General features: G+C 44.7%; 1 protein-coding gene across 3 annotated transcripts in view; it reads left to right on the top strand.

Moving 5' to 3' along the window:
- The window catches only part of GALNT7 (polypeptide N-acetylgalactosaminyltransferase 7), a 253,098-nt gene that overhangs the window by 214,072 nt on the left and 17,667 nt on the right, over window positions 1-21,359 (top strand). For all 3 annotated transcript variants that reach the window (XM_068278796.1, XM_068278797.1, XM_068278795.1), the window contains one exon: window positions 13,676-13,798. In XM_068278796.1, the coding sequence (XP_068134897.1) occupies window positions 13,676-13,798 (123 nt within the window). The remainder of the gene's footprint in view (window positions 1-13,675; window positions 13,799-21,359) is intronic.

Raw genomic sequence — 21,359 nt, 5'->3', positions numbered from 1 at the left:
ATCGTTAGGTGTATGGGCCCCTTCAGTGTGAACAAGCCCGTACTCGGCTTCAGTGGTGAGATCAGTACTTATTTGAATACGCAGGTTGGCAAACACAGTTTTCCACATTAAATAATATTATCTGTCAGCATGGTAATTGCCTTGCTTGGCGTTGGCATTTGGAATTGATTTGTGAGCAAATTGTGGCCATTATTTGCCTGACTTTTGGCACACACTGCTGGCTTATGATTTTTTGATTGCTTGAATTCAACTGTGGTCATATCCTACATATATAACTATGTTTTAGCACTGAACATACCAATGTGCTAAGAAGTTGTACCAACTATTTGCATGAATTGGAATTTTGGCAGTAGGAGGAACTACCGTATGTGTCTGAATTTTTGTTTCAGGGCTGTATAGCGAGATTTTTTATATGTTCCACATCAAACAAGCTTGTTTATTGTTTCTTAGTTAGCTGATGTTATCTTAGATAATTAGATAATATATTCATACTCTATCCATGACACATGGGGTACCCCTTGGTCAATATTTTTCACGTGCAAGCTTTTTATCATTCTGGTGATTTTTTTTCTATATTTGCTTAACCACCCCTGCTTTCAGTATACTTTCCTCTTATGGACCTGAGCAATTTTCACATTTCAATGCTCCTCCCATTAATTTGCCAATAGCTTAATCACTACTTAGCACAACAAAATTATCTATATCTTGTTTTTTCCATCACCAATAAGGCTTTCTTTGGGTGGTACATTATACTAAGAATTATTTTATTCTAAATGCATTTTAACAGGAATAATAAGAAAAAAAATGGAAAACAATTATTTCTCAGTTTTTGCCATTATAGTTTTAAAATAACACATACCGTGATTAAAACCCACGTATTTTATTTGCCCATTTGTCCCGATTATTACACCATTTAAACTATGTTCCTATCACAAAATAAGGCGCCAATATTTTATTCGAAAATAAAGGTGCATTTTTTTCATTTTTCCGTCCATCACTGTTTACAAGCCCACAATTTAAAAAAATAACAGTAATGCACCCTCTTGACTTACACAAGCGACAGAGAGCACACATAACGGCGATCGCAGTGGAGGTACGTATATCTAAGCCCCTTAGGGGCGTAGATATACTGCCGTGGAGGCAGAAAGGGTTAATAAATGTTATGTTTTAGATGAACGGAACATGTTTGATCCTTTTAGATTGCTTAAAGTGAACCAGAGACGAAGCACCCTCATGTATTTTACCATATAGTTCAGTGGGAACATTAGAGAAAAAACCTACCCTGCTCTCTGTTTCATTCTTCACTGCTCAGCCTGCTTCTAATCAGCCCTGATAAAATCCCTGACTGAGCATTCAGTCTGGCTTTGCAAAGGAATCATTATAGCTGAGTCATTATAGCAGAGCCAGAAGGGGGCAGGCTTGGGCTTGAAAAGACATCAGAGAAGACAGACTCAGCTATGATGATTCCTGAGCAAAGCCAGACTGAATGCTCAGTCTGGGATTTTATCAGGGCTGTTTAGAAGCAGGTGGAGCAGTGAAGAATGAAACAGAGAGCAGGGTAGGTGTTTTCTCTAATGTTCCCACTGATATATATGGTAAAATACATGGGGGTGCTTCGTCTCTGGTTCACTTTAAAGAGTATCCTTATTACACTTTTTGATTCAGTACCTGGAGTTGTAATGTACGTACTGCCTAGTAGCATTATTATAGGGGATTTATTTCCCTGAGTATAGGGAACCCTTACTTACCCTTAAATGCCATCCTTACTTGACTTTATGGCAATGAGAAATGTATAACTTGGCAAGTATTCAGAGAGAGACACATTTTCCACCTGATGATAGACCATTAGATTGTAAAGACAATAAACTTTTGTTAGCCAAAACTATCTTTCATTTGCATATTTCAACTTCTGCCGCTAGTCTATATAAAGACCTGTAGAACTCAATTTATGTTGCCCGAAAAGATCATTGGCACCATTTGTAAGTGTGTACAGGTGTTTATCAACAGATTTCTAGCACTTGTGCATGTTGTAGAATTGTTGTTCACCACTGTCAGCTTATATCTGCTTGTCCATCTCTGTCCCCTCTCCATAGAGCATAATGTGCCGGGCAGCAGAAAGCTGGAGAGCATGTTTTTATGGGGAAAGGGGCATTTTTCATCATTCGGAACAATCAAGAATTGTTGTTTTAAGGTACACTGACCACATAGGGGGACAAAGGAACAACCAATCATCACATTGTCCACGTTGGGGGACACAGGAACAGCCACTTACTACAATGACCGCATAGGGGAACACAAGCAGGCGACATGGGAACAGCAAATCATTACACTGACCACAAAGGGGGACACAGGAACAGCAAATGTGTCCCCCTATGTGGTCAGTGTATGAGGTGACAACACATCAGGCAACTTGGCGGCCGATCGACAATCGGATTTGATTATTGTAACCAGAATTGGATGAAAATCTGTGCTGCTAAGTGCATGCCGACCGACAATATGATCAATTTCTGGCCGAAATTGGTCGCATTTACTGTATCGTTCGGACATGCTGCAAGATGTAGGGCCAACAGTAAAGGTAGCCATACATCTAGAGATTCTGATTCAATCGATGAATCGATCGACTTCATTAAGGAATCGACTTCAGTATGGTTGATCGAAAGTCGACACCTTCACATTCGATTTGACCGATGTTGTGTCTCCATGCTCCGAAAGCAAAAAATCGATTCAGAGTCAATCGAATAACATGTGAACAGTAGCTGATCACTGTGCGATTGACCGATACCTTGCTTCCTGCTCGATTGACTAAGCTGGTTGATTCGACATGAAATCAGCCACTTTCCATCGATGTGGAATTCTGGAACACACGCGATTCTCTCTCGATTCTATAAAATGATCAAATCGAATAGTTGATCGTAAAGCTAAATTGCTAGATCTATGGCTGCCTTTATTCTCACCTCAGCATTTTAAGCTAGCCATACACATTTAGTTTGCCACCCAGTGAGGCAAACAGATTTATCCCTCTCTGATCTGAATCTTATTAAAATCTCTCCATACACTGTACACAGATTTACTATAGATTTCACCATTAGTCTATTAAAAACCACATTGTTGCACTGATCGACACAGTGCAGCACTATTGCCTCCGATCAACTGAAATTTTCCAACCTGTCCAATTATAATTTTGAAATGATTTTTGCTGCGAATCAATCAAAATTATGATCAATGTGGCATGTTGTGCTGCTAGATAAGGAAAAAAGAAGGTAACCTGCTTAACCCTCGCAGTCAGTGCAGATACAAGGCCAACCCAAGTCACAAAGCGTACAGAAAAAAAGGTACTCTGCATGTACCTAAGTAAGAAATCAACATGGGGTACAAAACAATGCAAACAATGGTATACACCAATATATAAAATACAGAATTAGTACAAAATACAGAATTGGTAATTACAGTGGCGAAAGTACCATAAAATGATAACAAATTTTAGGACACAAATGGGTGAGAGAGCCCTGCCCTTGCGAGCTTACAATCTAAAGGAATGTGTGTGTGGGGGGGAAGGGGGGGTAGAGGTGGAGTAGTATACAATATTCATACCTAGAGGCAGTGTGTTTTTAGGTTGTCTAGTAAGGAGTACCACTTTATTGAAGAAACATAGATTATTATTTTTATTATTATTATTTAGTATTTATATAGCGCCGACATATTACGCAGCGCTACATAGATGTAGCATGTTGTGCTACTGCTAGCAGAAATCAAAGCGTGTATGGCCTTAAAGTGCACCTTAGACGGCTCAGGTTTTATACTCAGCAGGGGCTTTCTCCAGCCCCCTTGAGGCTGCTTGATCCGTCGCTGTCTCCCACTCCGGTCGCCCACTGGATGACCCGGTAGTCTGGCCGAGTCGTGACGGGAGAGCATGCTCAGCCGGGCTTGCGCAACTCATCCAGCAGGAGACAGGAGAGTCCCAGGAAGACTGCGAGGGACCAAGTGGCCTTAAAGAGACTCGGAGATGAATAATTATATAAGATTTATACATACCTGGGGCTTCCTCCAGCCCCATCCGCACGGATTGCTCCCACGCCGCCGTGCTCAGCCTTCTCCGTCTTCTACACTGGGTCCTGTAACTTCTGCCAGTCTAAGCAAGCGCAGTGCGCTCCCTCTGTACTGTGCAGGTGCTTGCGTAAGCCAGGCGCTGGAGAGACAGAGGGAGTCACTGTGCATGCATCAAACTGGCCGTGTATGGCTGAAGTTATGGGACCTGGTACAGAAGACAGAGGAGACTGAGCTCCGTGGCGTGGGAGCAATCTGTGCGGATGTGGCTGGAGGAAGCACCAGGTATGTATAAATCTTGTATTCAGCTCTGAGTCTCTTTAAGGGGGCTGGAGGAAAGTTAGTAATAGTGCAGGTTGTATCTTTTTTTTTTTTTTTTTCTTTTTTTTTATGCTATGTAGAATCCTGAAAATGCAGTGGCCTCATAGAAAAGCATTACACACTTTTTTTTGCACTGCACAAGTGTGATTCTTCCCTCAACAATAATTTAGAGGCAGAGTTCAGCAGAAGAAGAAATTTTGAAAAAGGTATTCAGCCAAAACACCATCTAGTTTCCCCTTGTTTCATGTTTACTTTAGCAATTTGAACAAAGATCCTTGTTTCCTTAATGGATGTAAAGACCTGCTTATACACTAATGTAATTATTACTGCTTTTTATAGTGGAGAGCATCATGAGCCTAGCCAGAATGCTACAACTGGTTCTCAAAGAACTTCCTTCTGTTAGGCATTGAGAAGAAAAACATGACTAGCTACAGCCAGTCACTCTGCATCAGGCTGGTTAGTCAGAAGGTCTCAGCAGCAGAAGTATGTATGGAACTCCTGATGGCTGGGGGAAGGGAGCACACAGATAACAGCTTATTTCCCTCTATGCAGCCAGTGTGTGTAAAGAGGAGTTGTTATGCAGAGACCTCAGCTAGTGGAATATTGCTGGCTGCTCTAATCTCATCTAAGCACACAGTTTAACAGAGCTGTGCTGTCATCTGACACTGAGCAGAGCCAGCAATGGAGAAGTAATAGAACAGAAAGGCGGCCTGCTGAATAGAAAGTTAGTTTGGGTGAGGACGGGGCGACGCTAATCTCTCCCAGCACCTAAATCATGTGGCTCACTAAAGCTCTACATGGTGCTTTTGTCTTTCCAGTCTCTCTTTCATATTGTGAAATGGCAGCTGTGGATTGCGTAGCCTGTGTATTTCCAGCCTGTACACTGAAGCTGGGCATGCAAGCACGCTAGTCAGACGGCTGGGAATACATTTCAGGGATACAGTCGCGTCAGGCAGTCTTTCCTTGGTAGGCATAGGATAGCATAGCAGCGATACGAAAACACCATAGAAGGACTTGTGTAATGGAAGCGTTAATATCTCAGCACTTAAAAGAAAGGAACTGTTCAGCAGTCAGATCATGGGAAGACTTCACATTCACATTCTACCAGCGCCTAAAGCAGAGGGACGTGTAGAAATGCTGTACTGTATTTCTAAAGGCCCCCATCCTCTGCACAGGCTTTCGTCAAACATGAAACATTCAGTTCAGCAAAGGCACTGCATAACATGAAAGACAATTAAACATTAGGAACTCTGTTGATCACTTATGATAGAATAATCAGTTGAACTTGGTTTGGGGAGGAGTGATGGGGATGGCAGTACAAAGGTAATCGTGGCAGCAGCTCCATTCCTGCTTACATTTTTTTTTTTTTTTTGTAATTGAGTGGGGTAAGGTGTCAAAATGATCATCTTATTGTAACTACAAAGGAACACAGAGAGCCTAACATAGTGTAGTATGTACTAGAATGAGGTGAATAATAAAGTGTGAGAAATAGATACTCACAAACCAGGGTTACCATCCAGGTAACCACTATGTAGGCAGGTGGGGAGAATAGACCGGTCCCCACTCAGGATTAAGAAGTCGCTCTCTGTACATTGAAAAAGAAGGGGGTAGATCACCCCTCCACCAGGGGTGGACACAATACTTGTAATAGAGAACAGAGGCGCCAACAGGATAAAATTGCACTAAAAACTTTAAAAATGCATAGGAGGCAGTGGTGAACTCGCCTCCAAGAAGCAGACACAATAGCTGTCAATTTTCGAAAAGACATACAATTATTGTATTATCCCAGAAAAAGCTGCAACGCGTTTTGCAGGTATAACCCGCTTCATCGGGCAATAGACAGGGGTATAATCAGTCTGTAGTCAGTGATGTATAAAGCTCCTCTGTCAAGTCTACCACTGCCTCCTAAGCATTTTTTAAGTTTTTAGTGCAATTTTATCCTGTTGGCGCTTCTGTTCTGTACTACAAATCTTATTGTAACTGATTTCCACGTGGGGAGTAGTCATTTGTTTGTGAAATGATGCCTTTTCTGTAGCCATTAAGATCACTCAATTCAAATAAATTCTTTTGATCTGATCTTTGTTGGTGAAGCTGTGTTCCCACTTGTTCCGGACCACATGCAGCCAGCGGGAGCCGATGGTCTGCCGTGGTGCGGCTGGAGCCCGGGGCAGATGCGCTTACCCATAGGCTTTATGGGGGAACACAGCCGTGTGCCCGGGATTATCGCGGAATGCAAAGAAATGCGGTCCACTTACTGCATCGGATTCCGCGGATCTATTGCAGCATGACAAGTGTGAACGGCTCCTATTTATAAAACTGTGGAGCAGAGAACGGAAAAAAGTATGTTCCTCCGCTTGAGGCCCTGTTCCCCCTTGTTTTCTGCATCATGCGGAGAGCATAATATCCGCTCCAATCGTCTGCAGTGATGCGGCTGGAGCCTGGGGCAGCTGTGCTCCCCCATAGGCTAAATGGGGGAACAAATTAGACTGGCCCAGGATTATCGCGGACTGCACAGAAGTACAGTCCTCTTACTGCCACGGATACTGACGAGTTATTGGCTCCTATGTACAAAAAGAGCCATTCACTCTCCACTTAGCAATGAACGAAGGACAGTTCTCCGCAAGTGCGAACAGAGCCCAAGACTCCTACATGCATCAATGGAACTATGATCTGTATTAATCATATACATGTTATTTCAACTCTTTATTTGAGCGCTAATGGCCAAGTAAGGCTGCACTCAGTGTAACCTAGACCTGTAAATTTGTTTTCAATCACATAAGGCCATTTCATCTGAAAACTATCCCACATACTCTGTAGAGCAATGCTTGCCAGCTCTAGTTCAGCCAGCAATGTTGGCTGGCAGTTTACCGACTTGGTGGTGTATAGAGTTCCTCCATTGCTTGATTGTCATGGTCACCCAACATCCAGCCAATCCATGGCTAGAAATAATCAGTCTCCACAGATCAGGTTTTTTGGTCCAATAATGGTATTTCATCATAGTGATTACCACATTAAACTACCTCCTTCTACTTCCATCTCAAAAACATTTCCAGAATTTCTCCCTTTGACGGGAGGCCACTAAAATGCATGTACATACTCTGATCATATCCCGTTTTGACTACTGTAACATGCTACTCTGCTGTTTCCCAAAAACAGACTGGCGCCTCTCCAGTCCCTACTGAACTTTGCCTAAGTTAAGGGCTTCTCCTGTTCAGTAAGCCAGCACCTATTTAGTAAGGAGTCCTTGAGCAAGACTCTTAAACACTGCTACTGCCTATGGAGTGCGTCTAGTGGCTGCAGCTCAAGCACTTAGAGTCTGCCAGGAGAATAGTACAATATAAATGTTATTTGTCTTGTCTTGTCCATCTCATCCTCGTCATCTCCCACTCTTCCTAGACTCTTCTGGTCTTCTCTTCCAGTCCCTCCATTGGTTACCAATTACCCAAAGGATGTAATTTAAACTCCTCACACTATTATACAAAGCTCTACATAAGTTGTCCCTTCCATACTTTTCATCATCAATCTCCAGATACTATCCCACCTGGAACCTTCGATCCTTCCATGAGACCCTCTTGTCCGCTAGCTTGGTCACCTCCTTTCACTCCCACATCCAGGACTTCTCATAAGTGTATGACAAGGGATTATCAGTATGGGGAGGGGGGACCCCAGGCTGTTCATTTTTTAAATGTGTTTTTTAATATGTACTGTTATTTTACATTCCAAAGTTTCACCAGTTTACTTAGGGCTCTTTCACGCTAGAAGCTGATTCGTCTGTTTTGAAGGAATGCACCTAGGATGCGGTAAGAAAGGTAACATGAACGTTTATTGACTTTCATGTTACCTTTCACATTGGATAAATCGTTCCAGAGCGTTGCATTGTAACGCATCCGGGAGATTTTAATTGTCCAGCACCGGCATTTTCCCGTCTGGTCCCGTCGTAAGTCATAACGTGTGCACCAAATTGGGTTTGTGCACGCGTTCTGTAGTGTGAAAGAGGCCCTAGGAAAAATGCTTATTGTAATCTGAAACATGGGCATGCTAATGAGCTGAAACAACTGCAGTTACACCTCCTGCCAGGTTTAAATATGAGATTTACATTTTGATCTTATCACGAACTGCAAGGTGTTTGAAAACAAAACAAATATATTTTTTATTTTAAAAGGATTCTTGAACATTTGATAGCAAATTTGGTGACTTTATCACTTTTGGCGGCTTTCCAATTAGCACAAAAAGTCAATGCCTTAAATTCAATGCAGAAAAGGTCAAATTTTGTTGTAACCTGATTTTAACAGACAGACTTTGACTTCAATCTATACGACCTGGTCAAATTTCAAAGCACACGTCCACGTGTTTAATAGTTTGGCCTGGTGCGTGTAGACACTAGACAGTTTAGGTCTGCTATAAGTTTTAAAGAAAACCACACACTACTCAGTTCTACCATCCATATACAGCAGATTCGATCATTGCGATCAAATCTGCTGTAAAATCAGTAATGCAAATGTTGCCTGATCAATTTCAGTTCTGACCAGACAGAAAACTTTGCTTGATTGGCGATGGGTGTGGAGCGCATTTCTAGCGGCGTTCGATTTGGTGATGGCCAATGCAGAATAGCAGCAGTACGCTCATCTGTCTGTTTGTGTCCTCCCGGATCCAGAGCTTTACCTTCATGTGACGGGTCTCCTCCTTGTGGCATCTTTTTTTCCAAGCCAAAGTTTAAACACTAGAGCTCCGGCAGCACAAACGCTGGGCCTCTTGTGTTTGAACTTTAACTTTCTGTATGTCACACGACCAGAGAAGACAGAAGGAGGAGGAGACCCGCCGACCTGAGAGGATTGCTGGGAGGAGCACAAATTGGGAGCAGCGAGGCAGCAGCGGCTTCATAGAATTTGAATTGATTCCATGTGGAAATTTAATCGAAATCTGTGTGTAGTGTGTGGCCAGCCAATAGAACCCTCTGATCAAATCGGATCTATCTGATGGTCGATCTGGTGGCCATCTATTAGGGTATGGCCACTTTAAGGGCATTAAAGAGAACCTGAAGTGAGAGGCATATGGAGGCTCCCGTATTTATTTCCTTTTCTTAAAGGGAACCAGAGAGGATGCAATATACATACCTGGGGCTTCCTCCAGCCCCATACGCACGGATCGCTCCCACGCGGCAGTCCTCCTCTGCCTGGAACCGCCGCCACCGGGTCCCGTCATTGCCGCGAGTCGGCAAGTCGGCCGGCGGACGCGGCCAATTCTCCGCATCACCGGGTTCTCTCCCCATACAGATACGCATGTGGCCGCTAACTGCGCAGCCGCATGCGTACATGTATGGAGGGAGCCCCTGTGATGCGGACAATTGGCCGCGTCCGCCGGAAGTGACGGGCCCGGTACCGGCGGATCCAGGAAGCGGAGGACGGCGGCGTGGGAGCGATTCAGGCTTATGGGGCTGGAAGAAGCCCCAGGTATGTATAAAATCTTTTTCTTTTTCCACCCCCCCGTTCCTCTCTGGTTCCCTTTAAACAATGCAGATGGCCTGGCTTCCTGCTGATTCTCTCATTTAGCCATAGACCTTGAAGAAGCATGCAGATCAGATGTTTCTGACAAAAATCTGACAAGATTGGCTGTTTTCAGGTGTGTGATTCAGACACTACTGACCAGAAAGATCCACAGGATTCATGGGCTGCAGCAGGCTAATTCTCCCTAGCAACAGGTCAAATGTGCCAAGTTGGGACTCTGAATTCCATCTTGCCAGGGGCGTAGCAATAGGGAGTGCAGAGGTTGCGTCCGCATTGGGGGCCCTTGGGCTAGAGGAGCCTTGAAGGGCCCTCCCTCAACTGCAGTATTAGCGCTCCATTGGTCATGTGCTTAAAATAATCACTTTTATAGATACTATGAATAGTGGTAATCATTACCAAACTGTTCCTCATCCCTTTCTTGCACCTCTGACACTGTAGTTGCCATTGGCAGGTTTTGGTGCACCTTATCAATTGCTATTTATAGAGTGCTTAGGGGTCCCAATGTAAAATTTGCATCGGGGCCCACAGCTCTTTAGCTACGCCACTTCCGCATGACACGGATCGTACACTGATCCGTATTTTGTAACAAGTGGGAGCGGATCCAGCCCCATAAGCATGGATGTGTCCCTCGCCGTGCTCCTGCAGTGCTCCGTTCAGCCGCAGTCAACCCCCAGTATGTGGCTCAGTTGGACTCAGTCTGACTTAGTGACGCCAGCCGGGGCCTTCTGTGCTTGCGCAGAAGGTCCGCGCATGCGCAGAAGGCCCCCCGCTGACATCACTGAGCCGCTTACTGGAGAAGATTGCGGTTTAACTGAGGCGCTAAGGAGGACGGCGAGGGACACATCCATGCTTATAGGGCTGGAGGAAGCCCCGGGTAAGTAAAAAAACAGCAGCATGACTCATCTCTGAGTCTCTTTAAAGCAAGTGTGAACCTGCCCTAACACCGCAAGCAGCGCAGCAGGCAAAAGCTCTGTTTTTGTTCCATTATCAGCTATATGCACAGAAGTTTCTGCCTACTGGTGCCTAAGCATTAATGTGCAGCCAATATATACAGCCTGTTCATGTCATTGACCTCTGTAAGGTAAACTGTGCAGCCCACCCTCCCCCATGTGCTTGGCTTTGTGTCTGTATATTACATTCAGCCAGAGGGACGGACAAGGCCCTGAAGGATCAGTAACAGGCCTCGCAGTGTGTTCTTGAAGAGCTCTGCTAGCTGTGTAGATGACATTTCTATTTGTGTTTGGGAATGTTTGTGTTGATTGCATGTTCCCGCTAGGAATTACACTTACAATCACTTGAAGGCGAGTCGTCAGTCTTGTTTTAAACTTCAATTAATTATTTGCATTTGTGTTGGTTAAAAAAAGAAAATAATCTAGCAGCTGGCAATTATTTAACAAAGGCAACCTTTCCTGTATGCAAATAGTCACAAGCTGTTCCATTGTGTGCACTCCTCCAGCATGCAGCAGAGACTGGAGGGTGAGAAGTGGAATGGCATTCTTTCACTGTGTTCTGGTGGGCAGGTGAAAATAACAGCAGCTCATAATTTACACCTTTCAGGGCAGATCACTGGGGTTCCCGTGTATTGACGTGTGCGGGTGCCTTGGAGGAAAGATATTTTATTAAAGAAATCCATCATTGCTCAGTCATTTGCATGGAGCCACAGGTTTCTCCTGTATATATCTGACTGGTAATTACATTATAAGGAACTACAGCAGTCACAGAACAGTCCATCATATAGTGTGAAGTGGTAGTTTAGTCTGATTATTACTGGAAAGCTCTGTTTCCGGGACTTGACGTCATTTACATCAGCAATCTAATTAGGCGAGATGGTTATTTTTGTGCTCAGTCTAATCTGAATGCAGAGGTTTTTCCTCTGTAAATGACCTTAGAATAGTGTCAGGGAAGTGGAGCCCAGGATTGCTGATGTGATGTACAATGTACAGTATTAACCTTTGTTTAGATACAGTCATTACTTAAAGTGCCCATTCATTGCTTGATTTTGCGGGCCGATTGACCTTCCGATCCGATTATTTTATCGGAGAATAATCAGTGCCCCCACTAGATCCTTGTGTGTGGCAGTTATGATGTTCAATTTCCCGACGACCTTCGGACCCCCCCAAAGTGTGTGTGTCAGTGCTCGTGTACAGTGTTGAAGGCACACATCTCTAAGGATGTCCGAGGTGAATAGAAAAAACTAGCTTTACTTACCTGGGGCTTCTTCCAGTACCAAGAGGTCATGTCTGTCCTTAGCTCTGGTCTTCTTTCTGTTCCCGCTGGCAGGCTCTGAAGTATTGCTGACACCCGGCAGGTCAGTGTCCGCGCCATCAGGAGCGTACTGACTACTACTGCTCAGGCGAAGTATGCTCCCGCTGACGTGGGCCCGCGCATACGCAGAAGATACTGAACCATCGGGCCGGCAAAAGAGCCTACCAGTGGGAACAGAGAGGAGACTGGAGCTGCGGCAAGGGACAGACACGACCTCTAGGGGCTGGAAAAAGCCCCAGGTAAGTAAACCTAGGTTTTTTTTTTATTCATCTTGGATATCCTTTAAGCCGATGGGAATCCTGATGACACTGGAGGAGACCAGGATTCACGCTGATGACGGGAGTGCCTTCAACACTGCTCGCTAGTACGAGAGGACCCACATACACATATACACTTGGGGGAGGTGACAATTTCCAGCAGATTTCATGCTGGTGTGTGGGCTGGCATCCATATAATGGTCCATCCATCAGACCGAATAATGCATGGCCATCTTTAACGTTGGGAAAAATTCTGTCAGTCCCTCAAAATACCTTCTGAAGATGTAGAAGGTCTGGGCTGGGCTGTAGTGACGTGATGACACCTTAAAGTGGATCCAAGATAAACATTTACTCCTTGCATAATTGTGTTCCTTACATATAGTTTATAAGGCATTCCTCAAGCCAAATACTTATTTTTTTGTTTTGTTTTAATACTCCAATTCCCTATAAACTAAACAAACCTTGCCCACAGCTCCAAGTGCCTTGGCACTCCATGTAGCAAGGGCTTATGGGAGCTCAGTCTGGGCAGGAGTAGGAGGAGGTTACTAGCCAGAGATTTCAGAGGCAGAGGGGAGGAGGAGGGAGGAGGAGAGGGGAGTGAGCTGAGGGCTGGAGATGCAGTTGCAGTTTGCCTATGTGTAATGTGACAAACAGAACATGGCCGCTCTCATTGTATCACAGGAATAAATAAACCTGAAACTGTTGAAGCTGTTTGCAGCTAGATTTGCTGTGTAAACTATCTAAACTTTAGATAAGATATATAGACAAGTTACTTGTCATAGTTAGTTTTTCATCTCAGATCCACTTTAACTAGTACACATGGGGTCGTCTAAAGCTATGTGCTTGTGGAACAAATGTTGCTTGAAATAAACCTTTAAGATCACCTAAGGTGACGGTAAACCAGTAATCGATGTCCAGTTGTGCTTCTCCGCTCCTTGTTGAGCAGCACACGTTATCCTGTGCAGGTGGCAGGAAGGGGGACAAGCAGGAGATGTTCCTTTGCAAGCTCACAGGAGGATTTACAGTAGGAATCTGTTGAGTATTATCCAGCATAACACTGGGAGGCCACAACTGTTGGAAGACATTTGTATTTATGTTAATTGTCCATCAAATCCATCGTAAACAATGATGACGCTAATCTAGTGTGTACATACGTATACACACACAATTGCCGCAGCTTGCAGGCATTGGATAATGTTATGTTTTGAATACTGTAACTCAGAAAAGGTGTTTTCCCATTTAACAGGTTTTTTTTTAAACCTTACATTTGTTTTTTCATTTTAGATCTGGCAGTGTGGAGGAAAGTTATTGTTCGTACCTTGCTCACGTGTGGGACATATCTATCGTTTACATGGGTGGCAAGGTAACCCTCCCCCAGTCTACGTGGGATCATCTCCAACTCTGAAGGTTAGTGCATAGAGAGTATAATCTCATTATAGTAAACTCTGATATAGTAGAACTTCAAGTATAGTAAACTGAATGTCCAAGTCCCGGCTAAGCGCCATTATAATTATAATGGAGTAACACCTGGTATAGTAATCCCAGATTTAATAAAATGTTGCTTATAGTGAACCTGGTTTTGGTCCCTTTGGTAGTCTGCGTCTGGCTATAGTGGAAAGTGGGTGGTTGCATGCATCAGTTGGAGACCTATGAGCCATGGTCGGTAGGCGGGCAGCTAATTGTAGCCTGCTTGCTATCTGTATGCTGGACGTGCGTGGATTACCACTGGATGGTCCATGGGCTAAAGACCACAAGCTGCATCTTCTGATAGGACATATGCTTCCCGGGCAAGCTGTTGCCTGATTACTGAGAGAATTTCCCATTATCTGTGACTTACTTGTGCCTGGCTACAATACTACAGTATCATCGAGACTGCACAGATATGAGGACAGAGGAGCACACTATCAGTACTGTACCTGCATTAACCACTTGAGGACCCACCCTTTACCCCCCCTTAAGGACCAGCGCTGTTTGTTGGGATCTGTGCTGGGTGGGCTCTGCAGCCCCCAGCACAGATCAGGGTGCACGCAGAGCGATCAGATGGCCCCCCTTTTTTCCCCCCTATGGGGATGATGTGCAGGGGGGGTCTGATCGCGTCTGCGTGCAGGCATGTTGCGGGGGGGGGGGGGGGGGCACCTCAAAGCCCCCCTCCGCAGCGACATTCTCCCCTTCCCTCTCCTACCTCCCTTCCCTGGAGATCCGGGCTGCACAGGACGTCCCCTGTCACATGGCGGTGATCCCCGGCCGCTGATTGGCCGGGGATCGCCGATCTGCCTTACGGCGCTGCTGCGCAGCAGCGCCGTACAATGTAAACAAAGCGGATTATTTCCGCTTGTGTTTACATTTAGCCTGCGAGCCGCCATCGGCGGCCCGCAGGCTATTCACGGAGCCCCCCGCCGTGATTTGACAGGAAGCAGCCGCTCGCGCCAGCGGCTGCTTCCTGATTAATCAGCCTGCAGCTGGCTGGTCCTGCAGCTGCCACTTTGCCGACGCACGGTATAAGCGTGCGGTCGGCAAGTGGTTAAATGGAGAGACCTATGCTTCTTGTGGTAGCCATTGTGTGATTATTGCATGTAAATCCCTGCATATTGAGCAGTGAGCACTGTGCATGTTGATCTAGCTAAAGCTACCCATACACTTATAGATTTCCAGCAGATTTGGCCATCAGATAGATGCCAGTCAGGTCGAATCTGTCAGGAATTTATCTGATTTGTGGCACACACTAGGAACAGATTTCCAATAGATTTCTGTATGAAATCTATTGAAAATCGATCGAAATGCACTGCTGCACTATTTAACCCCCCTGGCGGTAATCCCGACCTGTGATTGGGCTCCACTTTGTGAGCAGAGAGCGGTAAGCCTGAGCTCAGGTTGGGCTGGCAGAAACCACCGCGTGCTCACTGTTTCTGGGTCCCGCGCATGATCAGTGCTGCACAGCGGGACCCAGGCTTCTCCCCCTGGCTGTCTACCTTTTTTTCGGCCGCCATTATCCCCATGTCCCCAGTCATTCGATCAAAGCAGTCAAAACGGCCATATGTCGATGGCAGGAATTGACCTGTGTATGGGTACCTTTAGATGCTATCTGTGCTCGCTTGCTGAAGCATTGAAAAGACAAGGGCCCCCAATTATTGACTGGATTAAGATACAGTACAGGTAGTCCCCGACTTATGAACGACCCGCCGATACGAACGAACGACAAATAGAAAAAAAAAGATTTTTCAAATTGGACTTTGTAGTTTAGATGTTTTGTTTCACTTAAGGCATCTTAATGACATGTATTTATGCTTGAAAAAAAATCTATATTTTCCCTTTTGATGTTGCATGTATAAAGCTGTCTGTACTATCAGCCTGCAAGCAATCAGGATGTAAGCCCGATGAAGGCTGCAAGGCCAAAAACTTGCTTAAGCTTATTCTTTTTAGTTAGCCAATAAGCTCATGGTGACCCAGAACTCATTGGAGTGTGTAAGGGACTACAATGGTCCTAAAAGCCCCCTTACTAAGATGTTAAGAAAAAAAAAAGTTTGCTTTCTTAAAACGGAAAGAATTTGCGATAATTCAGGTTGGAGTGAGCTTGAGATGTCTCCCAGGCATCACTGCTGAATATATGCAAATTAACCATTGTACCCTTAGAAGCTAAACACACCTCCAGAACCGCTGGAATGCAATGATGTGTCAGCTAGTTAATTTGTACAGAGCCATAATAATCCAACATGCATACAGACTGTTTCTGATTGTTTAATCCTCATCAGTGCATGGCATGGATTAATTTGGCTCTATGCAGTAGGGCTTGTAACACTGCATAGAGCCAAATTAATCCATGCCATGCACTGATGAGGATCAAACAATCCGAAACAGTCTGTATGCATGTTGGATTATTATGGCTCTGTACAAATTAACAAGCTGACACATCATTGCATTCCAGCGGTTCTGAGGTGTGTTTAGCTTCTAAGGGTACAATGGTTAATTTGCATATATACAGCAGTGATGCCTGGGAGACATCTCAAGCTCACTCCAACCTGAATTATCGCAAATTCTTTCTGTTTTAAGAAAGCAAACTTTTGTTTTAGTTAGCCAATAAATGGTATCATCCTGATTTAAAACTTCTTGCTAGGAACACCATACTAATACGGTGTTTGACACCCCCCCCCTTTTGCCTTCAGAACTGCCTTAATTCTATGTGTCATTGATTCAACAAGGTGCTGAAAGCATTCTTTAGAAATGTTGGCCCATATTGATAGGATAGCATGTTGCAATTGATGGAGATTTGTGGGATGCACAGCCAGGGCACGAAGCTCCCGTTCCATCACATCCCAAAATGCTCTATTGGGTTGAGATCTGGTGACTGTGGGGGCCATTTTAGTACAGTGAACTCATTGTCATATTCAAGAAACCAATTTTAAATGATTCGAGTTTTTTGACATGGTGCATTATCCTGCTAGAAGTAGCCATCAGAATATGGGTACATGGTGCTCATGACGGGATGGACATGGTCAGAAACAATGCTCAGGTAGCCAGTGGCATTTAAACAATGCCCAATTGGCACTAAGGGGCCTAAAGTGTGCCAAGAAAACATCCCCCACATCATTACACCACCACCACCAGCCTGCACTGTGGTAACAAGGCATGATAGATCCATGTTCTCATTCTGACTCATCAAATTCTGACTCATCAACATTTTTCCAGGCTTCAACTGTCCAATTTTGCTGATCTCGTGCAAATTGTAGCCACTTTTTCCTATTTGTAGTGGAGATGAGTGGTACCTAGTGGGGTCTTCTGCTGTTGTAGCCCATCCGCCTCAAGGTTGTGCGTGTTGTGGCTTCACAAATGCTTTGCTGCATATCTCGGTTGTAATGAGTAGTTATTTCAGTCAACGTTGCTCTTCTATCAGCTTGAATCAGTCGGCCTATTCTCCTCTGACCTCTAGCATCAACAAGGCATTTTCGCCCACAGGACTGCCGCATACTGGATGTTTTTCACACCATTCTATGTAAACTCTAGAAATGGTTGTGTTTGAAAATCCCAGTAACTGAGCAGATTGTGAAATACTTAGACTGGCCCGTCTGGCACCAACAACCATGCCATGCTTAAAATTGCTTAAATCACCTTTCTTTCCCATTCTGACATTCAGTTTGGAGTTCAGGAGATTGTCTTGACCAGGACCACACCTCTAAATGCATTGAAGCAGCTGCCATGTGATTGGTTGATTAGATAACTGCATTAATGAGAAATGGAACAGGTGTTTCTAATAATTCTTTAGGTGAGTGTATATTTATAAAGTTAAGGAAAGTTGGGGGGGGAAAGGCTGCGCATCCCTAAACACATGTTGCAATTGAATGGTTAATCGCACAGGCATACACCGCCTCTGCCAGACTGAAAAATGCATGCCCTGCATCCAAGACAAGTGCTAACATTTATAATACTAGGAGGTACTTTAGCTTCCAATATGGTTTGCATGCAAAGTATATTATACTAGACACTTGCGCCACGGTGAGGCAGACCTCCGGGCAAGTGACCTAACCTAAATTTAAAACCTCGGGAGCAGCTATGCAAAAAAAATGTGTAACTTACATTTGGTAGAGCAGCAAGGAGAACGCCAGCGCATACCACTAAGGCTGCATCTGAAATGACCACCAGCTCAGTGTGTAGCACTTATATAGACTTTCTGCACACTTCGCATTCAATTCAAATGCAAATCATATGCAAATCTGCTACTACTTATGATGCAAACAGGAAACTCAGGAGGAGGGGCTGGGAGCAGCTAACCTGACAGTTACAAAGTTAAAGAAAGGTGGGGGGGAAAGGCTGCGCATCCCTAAACACATGTTGCAATTGAATGGTTAATCGCACAGGCATACACCGCCTCTGCCAGACTGAAAAATGCATGCTCTGCATCCAAGACAAGTGGTAACATTTATTATATTAGGAGGTACTTTAGCTTCCAATATGGTTTGCATGCAAAGTATATTATACTAGACACTTGCGCCACGGTGAGGCAGACCTCCGGGCAAGTGACCTAACCTAAATTTAAAACCTCGGGAGCAGCTATGCAAAAAAAATGTGTAACTTACATTTGGTAGAGCAGCAAGGAGAACGCCAGCGCATACCACAATGTGAAGTGTGCAGAAAGTCTATATAGGTGCTACACACTGAGCTGGTGGTCATTTCAGATGCAGCCTTAGTGGTATGCGCTGGCGTTCTCCTTGCTGCTCTACCGAGTGTATATTTATGTTAAAAAGAAAAGCCCAACTTGCTTTAGAAATAAATAAAAATCCTGATTAAATGATCAAGTTTTATGCTGGGTACACACTATGAGATTTTATGGTCGATTTACTATCAGATCAATTATTTCCAACATGTCCGATTTGCTTTCTGATCAATTTCTGATCAATTTCGGTTAACCTCAATAGGAAATCAATCGGAAATCGATCGGAAAGCAAATCGAACATGTTGGAAATAATCGATCTGACAGTAAATCGGCCAGAAAATCTCATAGTGTGTACCCAGCATTAGAATCCTCAAAGCACTGTTACTGGTTTTACCTGCTGCAGGAAGTGCGGGTATACAATATACTGATGGCTTTGAAAATGATGTGTTGTACCTTCTCCTTCCTCTGTAACATGCTGTTAAACAGCACTGCTAACACATAGCTAAGCACTGAGAGCTTGCATTACACCACTGGAGCTTAGCTTTGTTCTTTTCCAGTTCAAATCAGTTTAGCTGTAACATGTTAAGGAGAAGGAGTGGCCAGACACAGGAACACAAGTTCACATTTCTCTGGCTGTGTACTGGCAGATACACAGGGACACCATTAGCATAGCAGCACAGTAGCCATTTGGCTAGAATTCTTGCCTTGCAGCTCTGTAGTCCCAGGCCAAGACTCTATCTGTATGGAGTCTGGGGAATATGCATGGGTGTGCTTTGGGTAGTAGTAATAATAATAATAATGTTAAAGGATACCTTAGGGCAATATAAAATTAAAAATTTGGGGAGCAGGCATGTTTAGTGGGCTCTCTTCATGCCCACTGCTCCCCCGTTCTCTTCCAGTACAGCCTACCAACTCTCAGAACTTACTTCCTGGTCGGGGCTGACTGCGCAGGCGGTGCCCTGCAATGCGCATCCTTTTTTGCACGGCCAGGAGTATTCTGCACAGGTGCACTGAGTAGTTGTGATAGCGCTCCTGGCCGCAGGTGAGCGAACAAGGACACGCATCGCCGCGCAGGGCCTGCGCAGTCAGTCCCTACCAGGAAGTAAGTTCAGCGGGGGTCAGTAGGCTGTACCGGAGGGGGATGGAGAAGAATGGGGCATAGGTGGGCATGAGGAGAGCCCACTAAACATGCCTACTCCCCCAGTTTTTAATTTTGTGTTGTGCTAAGGTCCACTTTAAGTACTCTGGTTTCCTTCCACAGTTCCAAAACCTATTGGCAGGTTAATTGGCTGCCCTTTCCACAAATTGTTCTTACTCTGCGGTGGGAATATTAAGGCTCATGCCCACCTCGTGATTCTTCTCACGAGTTAGATACGAGTGCGCAATTAGACAAACAATGCTTTGCGACAATGACCATCAAGGTGGATTGGAAATTTAAAGGGAACCAGAGATGAACGATTCACACAAAATAAACTTATCGGTCGATAGCTTGTAAAGAATAAATGCTCTTCCTGATAATTTCACCACTCTGGTGTGCCTTTTTGAGTGTTTTTTTATCAATTATTGCTCCAGGAAATATCCAATATGGCCGCCGGCTCATATCCCTTCTGCTTCCAGGTTATAAGCTGTTCTGGATGTGCTGTCTAGCCTCTATGAGACTATAGACAAGCAGGGCTGCTGCAGCCTTTCATCTGTCTGCTTTCAACTTTATTATTCTGGTATGCTGTGTGGCTGCCTGTAGGAAGTGTCTCTCATAGAAATAAAACTGCATACAGTAGATAATGACTGGCTGCACACTGCACACAGATACACTTGTCTGTTTCAGGGCTTCTTTCTCGGCAGCAGCAGCCCCTCCCATGTCAACAGCTCTGAGTAGGAAATCTGAGCCAGGAGGGGGCAGGCTTGGGCTTGAAAAGACTCCACAGAAGAGTGACTCAGCTATAATGATTCCAGGTCAAACCTAGACTGAATCAGTCGGTGGATTGTTATCACAGCTGATAACAGATAGATTAGACTGAGAAGAATAAAGCTAAAAGCAAGATAGGTGTTTACTGTCATGTTCCCACTAATAAATGTAATCAAATACATGAGGGTGCTTCGTCTCTGGTTCTCTTTAAGATCCTGACAACTCCTGTGCAAAGTGCCGCAATTGTTTGAACTCTGGTTTGTGCCTGTTGCATGTTCCTGCGGGCAGGAAGATGGATCAGGGAACTTCATTTGACAGAAAGCGTCGCTGTGAGGTTCCCCGATCCATCGTCAGGTGAATATTGAGCTTTAGACTATGGCTATATAGGGATATTTCAGTTGTGAACTCTCTAGACCTGGCTATCAGATACTTACCTGAGGAGAGAAAAGGCTCTGGGTCCTATAGAGCTTTCCTGCTCCTCTCACAGATCCCTCGTTCCAGCGCTGGCTCACCCGGTAGCAGTATTCAATCAAATTGGTCGAATACTGCTTTCTGCCACCAAAGGAAACTTCGGGAGCCTGAGAGTTCCCAAAAACGGGCGGCTCCGCACTGCACCTGCGCAAGCACGCTCCCTCGTGCGCTCATACAGGTGCAGTATACCGCCACTCATCTTCAGGAGTACTCTGCTCTTGAAGACTTCTGAAGCCCCCTCTGGTGGGGGATTTTAACGGGGGAGCCAGCGCTGCAACGAGGGCAATGTGAGAGAAACGAGAAGGCTCAATAGGACCCAGAGCCTTCCCTCTCCTTAGGTAAGTATCTGGTTCAATTTTTTTTTCAATTCCCATTAGCTTTAAATAATGGCTGTGCATACCTGTTTCAGGTTAGAGACTTACAATATATTGGCATCAGAATGGAAA

Source organism: Hyperolius riggenbachi, chromosome 1 (genome assembly GCF_040937935.1).
Source record: "Hyperolius riggenbachi isolate aHypRig1 chromosome 1, aHypRig1.pri, whole genome shotgun sequence".
Classification (NCBI taxonomy): Eukaryota; Metazoa; Chordata; class Amphibia; order Anura; family Hyperoliidae; genus Hyperolius; species Hyperolius riggenbachi.
The sequence above is the reverse complement of the archived record's forward strand: the minus strand, read 5'-3'. Positions and strand labels throughout refer to the sequence as shown.